General features: G+C 39.4%; 2 protein-coding genes across 3 annotated transcripts in view; one reads left to right on the top strand and one right to left on the bottom strand.

Annotated features, from left to right (window-relative positions):
* The first annotated feature begins 2,120 nt into the window (after nucleotides 1-2,120).
* LOC107691606 (matrix-remodeling-associated protein 5-like) lies at nucleotides 2,121-12,687 on the top strand. Its single transcript, XM_016490288.1, has 7 exons — nucleotides 2,121-2,175; nucleotides 2,663-2,871; nucleotides 3,941-4,070; nucleotides 4,212-4,602; nucleotides 4,844-8,968; nucleotides 9,095-10,016; nucleotides 10,397-12,687. Exons 1-7 carry the CDS (start codon nucleotides 2,149-2,151, stop codon nucleotides 12,303-12,305), a joined length of 7,713 nt encoding a protein of 2,570 aa, XP_016345774.1. The 5' UTR covers nucleotides 2,121-2,148; the 3' UTR covers nucleotides 12,306-12,687.
* A 584-nt stretch (nucleotides 12,688-13,271) lies between these two features.
* Nucleotides 13,272-15,406, bottom strand: part of LOC107691603 (glycogenin-1-like) — a 10,247-nt gene continuing 8,112 nt past the window's right edge. For both annotated transcript variants that reach the window (XM_016490283.1, XM_016490282.1), the window contains exon 9: nucleotides 13,272-15,305. In XM_016490283.1, the coding sequence (XP_016345769.1) occupies nucleotides 15,180-15,305 (126 nt within the window). In that variant the 3' untranslated portion in view covers nucleotides 13,272-15,179. The remainder of the gene's footprint in view (nucleotides 15,306-15,406) is intronic.

Below are 15,406 nucleotides of genomic sequence, written 5' to 3'. Positions count from 1 at the left end.
ATATATATATATATATATATATATATATATATATATATATTGTTATTGTTATTGTTATTTACAAAATGCACACTAATGTTCTTGGGTTGGTAAGATCTTATTGCCAAGAATTGCAGTAAAAATGCATTCTTGTTGAATAAAAATCTTAATTTATTTCATTTTAGTCATTTATTAGTATAAGATTTTATAGTCATTTATTCTACTACTAAAAATATCAATGATTTATTGTTGATAAAACCTCCATAAACAAACAAATGAGAATTAAACTGTTTAAATGGGATGATCTCCCTAACAAAGAAAGTTCCTTTCTTGAAGATGGTGATTATATTTTGTTTTGGATTCTTGTCTTATCATGATCACAATCTGTGTATGCTCAATACCTCTATTTCCATCACTGAAGATGACTGCATGTACGTACATATCATTTTCAAACAGGTGTGCTTTCTGCTTGAAATGACATGACGTGATGTATGGAATCTCCCAAGTGGTCAATAACATGGGCAGAAGCTTGTGACCTTTGCCTTGCCAGCCCCCTGCATTTTCTTCTCTAAATGCTTCAAGGTGCCTTGTGAACTCAGGGGACTTCATGCATCAGTTTAGAGTACACACGGTATGTGTATGTGTGTGTGTTTGTCTGTGAATGGCATGGAGGACCAAGGTCTAGAAGGGAAATAACAAGGCTTTGGACTCTGTGCAACCTTTACTTATACAGAGCCGGAACCTTTAAGAGTCAAAACAGCATGGAAAAATCACAGTGGGGAGATGCAGTAATTTCAAAGCTACCATAAACAACATGTTCTTGTTTGTAGATACTGGCCAGGTTTTAACACAGAATTGACATTAACCCTTAAACTGAGAATCCTGTACCTAATTTGGTGTTCCTGGTCAAAAATCACTGCCCTTTTAAAATGTGGGTTACACTTTACTTGAAGGGGTGTGCATAAGACTGACATGACACCTACATAATCATGACATGACACATGTCATGAATATGAAGGTTTTTTATGCATGTTTATGACAACTGTCATTAAGTGTCATTCGCTCAGTTATGTCATTTTTAATGCAAAGATGACATTGTTTGAGATGTCTTTGTTATGGGCTATGGTTAGGGGTAAGGGTAGGGGTAGGGTTAGGTTAGGGTTAGGTCAAATAATGTCATATTTGCATTAAAAATGACATAACTGAGCGAATGACACTTAATGACAGTTGTCATAAACATGCATAAAACCTCCTTAATATTCATGACATGTGTCATGTCATGATTATGAAGATGTCATGTCAGTCTTATGCACACCCCTTCAAGTAAAGTGTTACCAAAATGTGTTTGTAAATCTCTCATTGTGCTATATTATCACTATCTTTTCAATAGCACAAGTTTTGTATTTATTTTTGGAACTTAGGCCTCAATTATCTGAACTTATACGCCTCAATTTGTGAGTAAAAATATATATATAATTTTGGCAATGTTCACTCAAAAACTGAGTTGCATAAGCTCAGATCAACAAAAAAGATTGCATCTCATTTTTGGTAATAATATAGCATAATGAGAAATGTATACGCATTTTTTGTAGATCAGGAACAACCCAAGTGTAACAAGGTGGAAAAACAAAACAAAACAAAAAGTCAGTGATGTTTAGTCCAATGCGATATAATTAACAAGCTTTTTTTCTCTCCCCTCTAACTTGAGGGGTTAATGCAGTACCTTTTGCCTGGGCGGTGTGCTCCTCGTGTCGTCCAAAACATTACATTCAGGAACGCGTGTAAAAGGCTCACGGTCGGTCACTCCCCCGAGCCCTGCGTTCTTTGCGCAGACGCATCCACGCGCGCCACCGCCAGCTGAAAGTTCCATTCTCACGTTCCAACAGAACGCGTAGCTTCACAGCTGGATTGCTCTTCTCTTTCTTTAAGATTCTAGTGAGTTATACTGTTGTTGTGCTCCCCCTCATCAGAAAACAACCAATTGGATTCATTTCGGATTAGGAAGAAAAACGACAAGAAATAAAAACTTGAAACCTGAATGAAAACATTTTCAGCTTTTCATCATCAGTGGAGAATTTGCTGCCTGAAGTAAATGGACTATCACATGATCCTTGGAAATGCAGTTTTGAAGGGTTCTGTGGACCAAAACCATGCCGGATTGTAAATGGAATGATCTCCTTGAAGTTAACAATAAAGGTTTGCTCTTTCCCTTTTCTTGAATGAATGAATGAATCTGAGTGCAATATTTCAGCTGCGCTCCCTTACTTATTTTAAGCAAGAATTCAATTGTTACCCTTACTAAAATTAACCATGATTTTATTTTATTTTTTTGGCGTAGCCTACTGATTACAATTCATATAACGTTTTACTTCAAATACCATGGTTAAACTATGGTTAGTGTAGCAAAACCATGGTTAATTTGTGGTTACTATAGTTTAACTATAGGCTGGTTATAGTTTAACTATAGTAACCATGTTTTGTTTTTTTTTTGTAGTAAAATCATGGTTAATTTTCGTAAGGGAGATTAAAAATAAACGTGACATTTAACACCGATTTCTTTAATTCAAGTTTCACTAAATAGAGTTTCACCAAGATGTTGTTATCTTATGTATTAGAAGTCACGGGGGGAAATGTCTGACAGTATTTTGTAATATGCCGCTTCAGCTTTTGCGTCTTTCTGCAGTTTAAGGTGTTTGCTGCTGTGGAGCTGAAGATGGGTCGCTTTTATGCTCAGGTTTTGTTGATGCTGGTGATGATAGCACTGCCTGTAGTGGTACGGTGTTGCCCACGGCCATGTGCCTGCCAGCAGCCCGCAGAGGTTCACTGCACGTTCCGCTCTTTACTCACGGTGCCTGCTGGCGTGCCCAAGCAGGTGGAGCGGATGAATTTGGGGTAAGAATGACTGTGTCATCAGTTTATTATTCTTAAACATTGCTTTTTTTCTCTCTTTTCGTTTTCTGATATCAGCTTTCTTAAAAGAACACTTTAGCACACCCACTTCCAAAAGTGATTTATCTTGTAAAGATTATCAAACAGGTCATCGAAACATGCTGAAACTAGGTTTCATTTATCGTTGTTTTAAGACATTTAATCCAAGTGGGTTCATTTGTAGGTTAGTGGGAATTTCCCTTGATGATGATAAATGCCAGGGATATTTCGACCATTTTACAGGTGACCTTCAACTATTCAGAATGTTTAGGACTCTCCCAGGGAGGATTTGAGATGGTACTTTGGGGGCGACAGACTAGTTGTCACACTTTTCTTTCCATTTCTACATAAAAACGTAACTTAGTTACAAAGGTACATTTCTACTGTTATTGCACAAGACATTTAAGATGCAGTTCACGTAATTGTTGTCACGATGCAATACCTGTCACCAGTCTATTTTTAAATAATAAATAAATAAAAACAGCAAAATGATTGTTGAACAAATTAATTTAAGCAACAATTTAATATGTAAGGAACAAAATAACAAACCATAGTTTTAAACTACAAGTATTGTAAATAATAAATTATATACGTTTTTAAAATAAAAATACATATAGGACAACTTGCCCTGACTAAAAATTTATAAAAAAAATACATTTTGTTCCTGGGAACGATGTTCAAACTTTAAGTTATAATCAGCTTAGCTGACCCATGTATGTAAGTGTGGTTTTATTGTGTTCACTTGTTTACCCAACAGCAATTACAAAAATATGATATTCACCAGGTAGGGCATGACATAATTCACTTTTAAATTATTTATTTATAATAACTAGGCATTTGAAACAAATCTCCCTGGTGGAGAAAATACATATTTATGCAATTAGACATTTAACTCAAAACTGTATAGCCTTCTGAAAACAAGCTATGGTCTCCCCCATTGAAATTTATTAAATTTTTTTAAGTAAATCTGCAACATCATTGCATAATTAACCTTAATCTTATTCACCCCTTCTTATGTCCCTCCTTCATTCAGGTTTAATACTATACATAGAATAGCTTACAGCTCTTTTGCTGGGTTACGAAAACTGGAGCTTCTTTTAATGCATGGCAATGATGTGCATCAAATTCCTGATGGAACATTCCGTGACCTCATATCCCTTCAGGTACTGTCAACTTTTTCCTTTGGAAATTTATTATTTCTGTACTTTTTTTGTTGTACTACTGTTCACAATGACACTTAATATATTTATGGAACAAGTATTGCAATGAAATGACACCGAGTAAAAATGCCTCTTTCTTCGCAGATGCTGAAACTAAGCTATAATAAACTGAAGGTAATTAGCAGACAGACCTTTGTGGGTCTCTGGAGTCTCACTAGGTTGCACCTGGATCACAACAGACTTGAGTTCATCCACCCCAATGCATTCCAAGGCCTCATGTCTCTTCGCCTTCTCCAACTGGAGGGCAATCAACTTCAGCAGCTCCACCCAGCCACCTTCTCCACTTTCTCTATTCTTGGACACTTCCCAGTTTCCACCCTGAAACACCTGTACCTGTCTGATAATTTACTGACCACTTTGTCACAGAGGATGCTAGCAGGCATGCCCTACCTGGAGAATCTCTCCCTGCATGGGAACCCTTGGACCTGTGACTGTCGCATGAGGTGGTTCAAAGACTGGAATAAAAATTCACCAGGTAATTATCATAAATATTGATGATCATGTTGTCGTTAACAAACAATAGGATGTTGTATCAGTTCAGAGGGAAAAGTAGTAGAAATCATAAACAGTTATTATCATCTGCATGGGATATTTGTGATTATACTGAACTCATAATAGTAAAAATAGTTGCAGAATTGTTTCTAATGCTTATCACTTTATTTGATCTTGATGAATTTCCACTTACTGTACTTCGACCACCTCCCTTTCTTTTCCAGGAGTGCTGAAATGTAAAAAGGACAAAGCCTATCCAGATGGCCAGCTATGCCCTATGTGTTTTTCTTCAAAACATCTAAAGAAGAAACAGCTCCAGGAGTTGGAGAAGCCCACTTGCAATAGTCCCATCATCAGCACGGCTCACAGAGCCATTTCCCCAGAGGACACAGAAAGTGACCTCTTGACGATTGATGAATTTCGTCAACCCCTTGGCAACATTTCCCTGGGCCTGTCAGATGAACATGGACATCAAGTAGACTTGGAATGCCTTGTCACTGAGCCAAGAGAGCTGACTAGCATAGGCTGGGACTATGTTAACCAGTATCAAATATCAGCAAATGTGACTCTGACGTTAGATTTAAAGTGTGCAACTGACAGGTCCAGTTATGAGAGGTTGTGGAGATTGATTGCATATTACAGTGATGTTCCAGCCCACCTTCGAAGAGAAATTATGTTGAGTAAGGAAGCTTACACAAGCTTCAGATATCGGCAAGATGTTGAAAGGGATGCTCTTTACTATACAGGAGTAAAAGCTAACATAGCAGCTGACCCACCCTGGATAATGCAGTCATCAATGGACCTTCAGCTAAACAGACTTCAGTCTACAAGTAAAACTGTTCGACTAATTCTAAGCACCCATATGACTGAGGTTATGGAAAAGGAATCTATAAGAGAGCAGAGTAGGGGCTGGGTTGTAATTGAGTCCAAGAATGACACTAGAACGATGCAGGCTGCTGTCGTGAGAAGTCCTGCTGAGATAAACTGTTCCATACAAAGCTCAGGGAACGAATCAGTTAAATGGATGCTACCAGATGGCTCTACTTTAAAAACACCTTATAGCGATGGTGATAACAGGCTTTCAGCATCAAATGCTGGTCTTCTTAAAATCAAGTCTGTGGATCATTCTGATTCAGGAGTGTACTACTGTATTGCACAGGTTTCAGATGACCTTACTATCCTCCCTTTTCGCCTAACAGTGGAGGAATCCTCCAGTCCACCTCCTGGAGGTGAAGGAGTAACAGAGCCAGTTACAGGATTCACAGGTGGACCTTTTTTCCTTCCATGTGTTGCCACCGGATCCCCTGATGCTGAAATACACTGGATTCTCCCTGATGGTAGTATTATAAACAAGTGGGTAAACATTTCCAGGATATTTGTGGCTTCAAATGGATCTCTGATCATTCGACACAGTCAGCTTTCAGACAATGGATACTATAAGTGTGTAGCAGGAAATCAGCATGGGATGGATACTTTGGCCAGAAAAGTAATAATATCAAGGCCACCAGGTTTACTCCCATTAAGGAAGTACTCTAGTAGCCCTCAACCTGCTGAGGGAGTTTCAACCCAAGTCCTTGTGACAAACGACATGGAGTCTTCTGGGGATAATGAACCTGAAGAGTTTTTAGAGAAAGTGCTTCCTAGGCAAGTGGATTTACCCAATCGGCGGCGGGTCCCAAGTGTGGGAATAAGGAGAGGCCATCCATTTAGGAACTCTTGGAGACGCCCTGCCACACCAAGGAGGAGAGTAGGTAGCCCAGTAGTGGATAGGGTTAACACTGTAGAGTCAAGAAGAAACATTAGTGTGTCAAACAACCAAATAGACCCAAAGCGCTGGGCTAGCATTTTGGCGAAAGTTCGCAGTGGTGGAACTAGTTTAAAAACAACTACTCCAAACTATGTCCAGACCAGTTCAAACAAAATACAGGAGTCAGAGACTGCCTACACAAAGCAGTCAGAAATTGCTAACAAGATTGAAGGATCATCTGCAGAAGATACAACAATAGAGGGCACCAGGGCACCAGTAAAGGATGCGTTGTACTCAGTCACAATGTCACAGATGCCCACTGAGTCTACAGAGTACAACTTGGATATAAGAGCTCTGGATTCTGAGGATTCGAGACATGTTGTCTACCAGATAGCTGCTCCTGAAACAGATCCAAATTCAGATTTGTTTACAGTTAGCACATATATCACACAACCCACAGTTGGACCACAGATGACCCATTTTACTTTGGGAGATTCAGAGGTTGCAGAAGGAGTTGCAGTGAGCACTGTGTGGAGCACAGCATCATATGGAACCCATTTACAGGAAAACCAAAGCCACACAATGGATGGTGGCAGGGTAACTGAAGCAATTCAAAAGTCTGATGGCGAAGATGACGAAGAACGCAGGGTTTTGCAAAACCCTGAGCTTGTGGGAGAGGTTTATCAGGGAAGGATGGATCACAGCTTAGCATCGACCACAGCAAAAACCTTCACAGAACCAAATACAGAAACTGCTGTGTACTCTTTTACTGAAATTCTTACTACAATTAAGCAAGGACCACAGACCCTACGAAAGCACATAACTCAGAAGAAACATAATGTCTCAAAAATTCCACTGCTTCTCACCGTGACACCAACCACCAAACCCACTTCAGGACATAAAGCAACCTTCACTAATTCATTTAATGCTTCTTCCTCACATGCTAGGAACTCATCCAGTTTGAGGAGGAGGAATGGTGGAAGAGGACGAAAGTCTAATCGAATTAGAAGTAAGACAAACAGTTCTAAATCATCAGTATATGTCACAAATGTCACCCCACAGCCCACTTCAGCTTCAATTGTGGAGGTTACAAATTGGTTTTCAGTCATTACTAAGACAACTGCCTCCTCTCAAACTAAAATAGAAACATCTTCATGGGCCAAAAGTGCAGGAGCCAAAATGAATATTACTGTTCCATTAACTGACAGCCAACCACCGTCACTAGGCAAAATGACTCATGAAGAGAACACAGATCCATTATACAGTGGCAGGAATAACAAAATCCATACATCCACATCCCAAGAAAATGTATCTATGACAAAGGATAGACACTCATCTGATTCTAAGCCAGCTCAAGAACTTAAAAACACTGCAATAGTACCAGTGTCTCCATCAATATTCAGTAATTTTGGTAGAGAACAAGAAAAGGCAACTATACAGAAAGAAAACAAATCCAATTTGTCCCCCCATATTACAAATCCTCCTGTGAAGGCAGACATCCATGAGTGGTTTACAAGCATTCATACCCCTGCAGCTAAAAAGTTTGAAGAGACTCAACAGGGAAAAATTACAAGAGAGCCCAGCTCGATCCCAACATCAGACAGCTCTCATGCACAATTAGAGGAACTTCCAGGTGCAAGTCCAGATAAAACAAACAACCAATATAACCCCACAGAGACTGAAAACATTCTGTCATACAAAGAGCTTGAAGGAAGGTTTTCTGTGAGGCAATTCACTTCATCTTCCCCAAACATCCAGAAGGAATTTCTTAAAAATAATTTGGAAATCCAACATGGTTCAGCACCAGCAGCCACTACAATTTTTGAGGGGGCACAACAGAGTTCACGGGTTCCAACAGGCAGCCCCAAAATCTCTCCAGTATTAGTGCTTGCAACAACAAACCCAAGCAGGCTTCCAACTGGCAGCATTCACAACAGAGAAGATTCTTCTTTATCCATGAATCCTTGGGCTCCATCAGAAAATGCTGATCTACCTCCAGTTACAAAAGAAAACATTATTGCCACAACAACTACAACAGCTCTGAAATCTTCTACAGTACATACCCATATGTTTTACCCAAATACACCCACGTCTGCAAGCATGCTAGGTGAACTAGACAATGCTAATCACATTCCTGACAGTGACAAATACATATTTGTAACCACAGGCAAAGAAATTATTAGTAAGATAGAACTTAGCAGAACAAATAGCAGGGCAGGACCTCCAGTCACAGTTCCTTATCAATTAGCCAGTGTTTCTGAGGAAACAGTATCTCAAGAATTAGAGGTAGACATACACAAAAAGACCACTACAAAAACAGCCACGACTCAACCACTTCACTCAACTTCAACAGTATCTTCACCCAAGCAAAAACCTCCGGGTAGGCCAGGTGTTCAGGGTAGAGGAAGCTCTTTGATACATTATGCCACATCAGGAGGACCTCAACAAAGACCAACAGCAGTGCCCGAGGGTAGTGGCAAACCTTGGATCATCAGCACAGACATTATATCAGTAACAGCACATGCTGAGACTGATGCCTATTTGCCTTGTGTGGCTGTGGGGAAACCCAGTCCCTTCATTTCATGGACTAAAGTATCCACAGGTAGGAAATACATGGTTTATCATTATTTGACAATATTACAATAACGTTTTCAATCCTTTGTTGACACATGCATGTAGAAATATATTCTGTTGACTCTGAACTAACTTTGTCACTGTTTTCTTGCAGGGGCAAGTGTAACACAGAATACCAGGGTTCAAAGATTTGAGGTCTCCTCTAATGGTACACTCATAATCCACAATGTACTTCCTTTGGACCAGGGCCAGTACCTCTGCAGTGCCCAAAACCAGTATGGAGAGGATAAAATTGTGGTTAATTTAATTGTTCTGGCTGAACACCCCAGAGTGCTGCAGCCTCGCTATAGTGAAGTCACAGCATACCTTGGAGAAACTGTTCAGTTTGAGTGTCAGTCCCAAGCGCATCCTCAGCCTCGGATCACCTGGGTCCTACCAGACAGGGGAATGGTACATTCTAGTGGACCTACTCATGCCAATCCAGAAAACAATGTCTCAGTCTTACCTAATGGCACGCTTCACATGAAATCGGTTAGTCACATGTATCGAGGAATTTACAAATGCATTGCAAGCAATGCAGCGGGTGCTGATACCATATCTGTTCGGCTGACTATTGCGGCCTTGCCACCCATCATTCAGCAACCAAGACATGAGAATGTCACTCTTCCAGAGGGAAGCACTACCTACTTGAATTGCACTGCCAGGGGTGCCCCTCCGCCTTCCATTGGCTGGATTACCCCTGGTGGAATGCAGCTCCATCCATCACAGTTCATCAATGGACGTAACTTGTTTGTATTCCCAAATGGGACACTCTATGTTCATAGTCTCTTTCTGACAGATGCAGGGAGGTATGAATGCTCAGTAACCAATGTGGTTGGCACTGCACGGAGGACCATTATTTTGACTGTAGGAAAGTCCATAATATACTCAAGAGCCAAGATTACATTCTCTTCACCTCAAAAAACAGATGTGGTCTATGGAAGCAGGTTGCACCTGGACTGTATTGCATCAGGGAATCCAGAACCCAGGATCATCTGGAGGACTCCATCGAAAAAACTTGTGGATGCTCACTACAGGTAATCTAAACACTTCACTGAAGCACAGGATAGTGCATTCTGGGTTTATACACATTAGAAAAATATACACATAGCTACTGTCTTCCTTTCGTTTTCTCTCAGCATTTCTCTTGCTCCTTAAAGTATGCACTTAGACACTGTTTTCATAACTTTGCATCTTGTTTTGACTGATGAGACATGTTCCTCTTTGCATGCAAATCAAACACTCTAACTGCTCTTCTAAAAGAAGGGCACATCTGGTTATGAAATCTCAAGCATCATTTTTAATCTACATAAAAAGCAAAAATCTTCTGTTAGTAACATTTTTCATTACGGTGCTCAAATTACACATATTAAAAATATATAATAATAATAATAATAATGTATTTTGTATATTTCAGTTATGATCAAAGGATAAAAGTGTCTGCCAACGGTACACTATCCATCGTATCTGTGACAGAGAAAGATGATGGTGAATACCTCTGTGTTGTCCGCAACAAATTCGGGGATGATTTTGTGCCCTTTAAGGTCATCGTCCTGGCAAAACCTGCTAAAATTGAGCAGAAGACAGAGTCTGATAAGAAGGTGATGTATGGAGGAAACCTAAAAGTTGACTGTGTGGCCTCTGGACTACCCGACCCCAAAATCCAGTGGGCACTGCCTGATGGCACCATGATCAACAGTGTCATGAAGTCTGAACGTAATGTTGGCAGTCGAAGTCGCAGGTATGTTGTCTTCGACAATGGAACCCTCTTCTTCAATGAAGTAGGGATGCGTGAAGAGGGCCACTATACTTGTTATGCTGAGAACCAGGTTGGAAAAGATGAGATGAAAGTGCATGTAAAAGTAGTTGCAGATGTCCCTGTGATTGCTAATAAGACAAATGATGTAATCAGGGTCCTGTACGGAGAATCCATCTCTCTGCAATGCAGTGCCAAGGGTGAGCCAACTCCTCTTATATTGTGGTTTTCACCCACGAATAGAGCCATAACTTCAGGTTCAGACAAATATTTTATACACGATAATGGGACTCTAGTCATTCAGAAAGTTCAGCGATTCGATGGTGGGAACTATATATGTCTTGCCAGGAACAGTGCAGGGCAGGATCGCAAAGTGACCAGAGTAGAAATCCTTGTCTCTCCACCTGCGATTAATGGCCTCATAGGTACCACAAACTCAATGAGGGTTTCTAGTGTGGGAGATCAGCGGAAACTGATTGACTGTGAAACCACTGGTACCCCTGTTCCACGTGTCATGTGGGTTCTTCCAGAAAATGTTGTACTCCCTGCACCATATTATGGCAGTCGATTGACAGTACATCGCAATGGCACTTTGGATATCCGTTCAGTGAGAATGACCGATGCAGGCCAGTTAGCCTGCGTTGCTCGTAATGAGGGAGGCGAAACAAGGCTTGTTGTTCAGCTTGGTGTAACAGATATTTTAGAGAAGCCAAAACTTAAGAGTCCTAAAATGGAGTCACTCTTACTGACTGTAGGCAGGACCATTAATCTTAACTGTTCAATTGATGGGTCACCAACCCCACAGCTGACTTGGATCCTTCTAAATGGCTCTCCACTACAGAGTGGTGCACAATTCAGTAAATTCCTCCACAAGTCCGATGGAACTTTGGTCATTAGTAATCCTGCTCTCTCAGAAGCAGGCACATATCGTTGTTTGGGACGCAATGCTGCTGGAATGGTTGAAAGAACTGTTACATTAATGCCAGGACACAAGCCAGAAATCAATAACAGGTATAACTCACCTGTTAGTATCATGAATGGGCAGAGTTTACATCTGCACTGCTTGACAAACACTGACTCTGTCCGCCTCGCCTGGACCCTGCCGAGCGGGATGGTCTTAAACCGACCTCAAAGAGCAGGTCGTTATGCTGTCCTACCCAATGGAACCCTTTCAATCCAACAAGCCTCTGTCCATGACAGAGGCTCATACACCTGCAGGGCCTCAAATGAATATGGAAGCTCCCTACTAACTGCCCCAGTCATCATCATTGCATATCCACCCCGCATTACAAGTGGTCCAGCTCCTGCCACCAATGCTAAAAGAGGAGTAGCAGTACAACTCAACTGTGGGGCCATGAGTATTCCCAAAGCAGAAGTTGCATGGGAGACCCCAGACCGAACACGGCTTATTGTCAGCCCCCAGCCACGGCTGATTGGGAACAAGTACCTCCATCCTCAGGGTTCCTTAATCATTCAGAATCCTACAATAAGAGATACTGGATTATACAGATGCACAGCCAGAAATGTGGTAGGGGTTGACACAAAAAGTACATACCTTTATGTGTACTAAGAAACACAAGAGATCTACTCTTCATATGCCCAAGGAACTGCGACGTTGAGCTGTAACACAGCTTAATAGCAATAGCATTTGCCAATGTGAAATATAGAAAGGAATCAGCCCAAAGCAAATACATTACATATTTTATTAAAGTTTGCAAGTAAACCATTGTGAAATGTAAAAAGGTACCATCCTTCAAAAGCTTGGAATGTATTTCATGTAATGTAACCAACCTACTGATATTACAAGGCATCTTTCTGCTTTTACTGTTTGACAATGACAGTTTATGTCTAAATGTATAGATGAAATAAAAGATATATATTTGTAGCCATGAAGAAAAATATAAATGATATATTCTGACTCCCAAAGCCAATAATTCAGAATATTTCATAAATCAGGGATAAAATTATTTTAATAATGCATCAAGTAAAGAAAAAAAAAATCTAATTATTCAAATCATTCATACACGTTTTTTGAATGAATCACGTACCAAAAATATTTTTTTCCCAGTATTAAATACACAGATTCTCAGCTTTCAAGAATTACTATCAAATCAGATACAAAGTTGCCTACAATAGCTTTCTCATATATATTTTTTAATCTGCATAGATCTGTTTTTAAAAATGTCATACCTTTCAGTTGTAACACTTATAAATTATTTGTTCTTTGAAAACTAATGTATTTCTATTTGCATATTTTTAATAAAGATGTAAAAAAAAAAAAAAAAAGTTTGATGTCAGCCATTCCGATACAGACAATTTTAACAAGCTATAAAAAATTATCTGTCAGGTATTTTGAGCTAAAACGTAACATACACACTCTGGGGACATCAGAGACTTATTTTACATTTTGTTAAAAGGGGCATAATAGGTCACCTGCGAATCACTACTGAGCATGCAAAAAAAATGAAAAAAAAAAAAAAAAAAGTTTGATGTCAGCCATTCCGATACAGATAACACAGATTCTACATGTGGAACAATGCCCTTCTGCGCTTTAGAGAAATGGGTTAGAAATCAGAGGCAAAGGTTTTGTCAGGAGAGTGATGAAAAGAGAATTTCCTCTGGGGGAGTTATTGCACTGTAATGAGAATGTGTTACAGAGAAATAAAACATCAGAGATTCAAGGGGGTGATTCCTTTTTAGATTGTATGTTTACAACAAGCACCATCTTGGTCCATTATCCTGCCTTTGGGTGGACGTCCCATAAAAATATGATGATTTTAACAATCTGCATAAACAAAGGCCATCAAAGGCTTTTGCAATCTGCTATTAAATATAAATATGTATATGTATATTCTTCAAATACAACATTTGTGCCTAACAATATGAAGCAACATGATGGTATTTTTTTAATATGATCACTCTCTAGCCTCTGCTCACTATGTGGTACACCTATGTTTGTTACCATGCATAGCGTTCATCAAATTCACACTTAGTCACACTTACTAACTACAGCAGAATTATTCATATTGAAGTAACACAAAACTGTGTGGAAAGCAGGAAAAACTGTTGATCCCAACAACAAAACCACAGAACGTGGAAGAGGTCAAATAATCCTTATTGGATTCACTCATGAGTCTGAAACACGTTATGGCAGCACTGTTTACTTCGCTTCGTGGTACATGGGTATGTACCAGACCGTGAGACACAGCACAGGCAATCTTTCAGATTGCTAAACTGTTAAAAATAGTGAAAGCGTTTTTGTCCAGTGCCATATGTTGATGGACACAAAAGTACGGTTAAAATACACATTTAGAGTTCACTTAGATCTCTCTTGTGCTCAGTTTAGAACACATGAAGAGAGAGAGAGAGAGAGAGAGAGAGAGAGAGAGAGATCTTTCAGAAGGGAGGACCTCAATATACTGAGAATGGCATGATTTATTGAACCAAATCAAATTAAAGATGCTCTCTAATTGACTGAGTAACATAAGCATAAATAGTTCATGACTTCAAAGAGCTATCGTGTTAACAAGGCAGAGCCAGAGGGTAATAAATGGATCTAATATTAAAACATGTGGAACAGGGGTTTAAAAACAAGGTTCCATCATAGAACTGACTTTGACTTTGTCTGGCCTCTAAGTTTGCTTACTATAAAAGTTTGTGGTGTCTGGCAGATAACATTTGGAGACAGGGTTGTGTTAATCATCTCTGGAGAGAGACAAATATGTTTTATAAAACTCTGAGGTATAATACCTTTATGATTGTATTTCATCGTCTTTTGAAACATTTTCCAACTCAGACTGTTATTCTCTGCCAGTGGAGTTTGTGGAGGTGTTAAAGCTAGAGTGTTTATAGACTGACCTCTAGTGGCAAAAAATGGCAATTTTGCTGTTGGGCACTGCAAAGAAAGACTTGTTGAAGACCATTGTTTGTTAGGCGCATTTCCTCTTGGTTGAAGGATTTGTTACATGATTTTTGTTGGACATTGACAATAAATACTAAATCATTCTCTCAGTTCTTTTCTCATGATTTAATAATCATTGATTAATACTTAAATAACTGATTTGAAACAGTAAGTCAAAATGTCTCCCTTAACAGCTATAGAGCATATTTACAGTAAATTCTTTAAGAAAACTGCAAACAAAATATCACAGCAAAGGCTAAATCATACAGATAGATCTTATCACGTGTAGGTTCATAATACACAAACTGAATTACTAGCTTTTTACATCTAGATGTTTACATTTATATGAGACCTTTTTCAGAGTATTTTTGATATGATCCAGTGATTGTGGCAAATACACAACAGAGGAGAAAAAAAACAGCTATATTTGAGGAGGGGGAAATGTAACAGTTGTGATGATGACGGATATACTGTACAAACAAAACTATATAGAGATAGTGTTTTATATAATCTCATAAACACATGCATCACATACACACACAATTAATCAAGGAACTGGTCAAGTTTCCTCATGATGTTGTTAAAGGCGTCTTTACCCATATAATCAGCACGACCTTCCTCCCACATGCGTCGATGCTCCAGGTCATCCACCTCTGTCTCAGCAGCAGCCTGCAATTTAAGGAATCATATGAAAAAAATCTATCTTTAATAACAATATTGCTATCAAAATCATAATGATATGTAGTTCTGGGGGAGGGGGGGGGGGGGGG

Source organism: Sinocyclocheilus anshuiensis, unplaced genomic scaffold, assembly GCF_001515605.1.
Source record: "Sinocyclocheilus anshuiensis isolate Anshui unplaced genomic scaffold, SAMN03320099.WGS_v1.1 scaffold442, whole genome shotgun sequence".
NCBI classification, from domain to species: domain Eukaryota; kingdom Metazoa; phylum Chordata; class Actinopteri; order Cypriniformes; family Cyprinidae; genus Sinocyclocheilus; species Sinocyclocheilus anshuiensis.
Note: the sequence above shows the minus strand (reverse complement) of the source record. Positions and strands in the feature narration are given on the sequence as shown.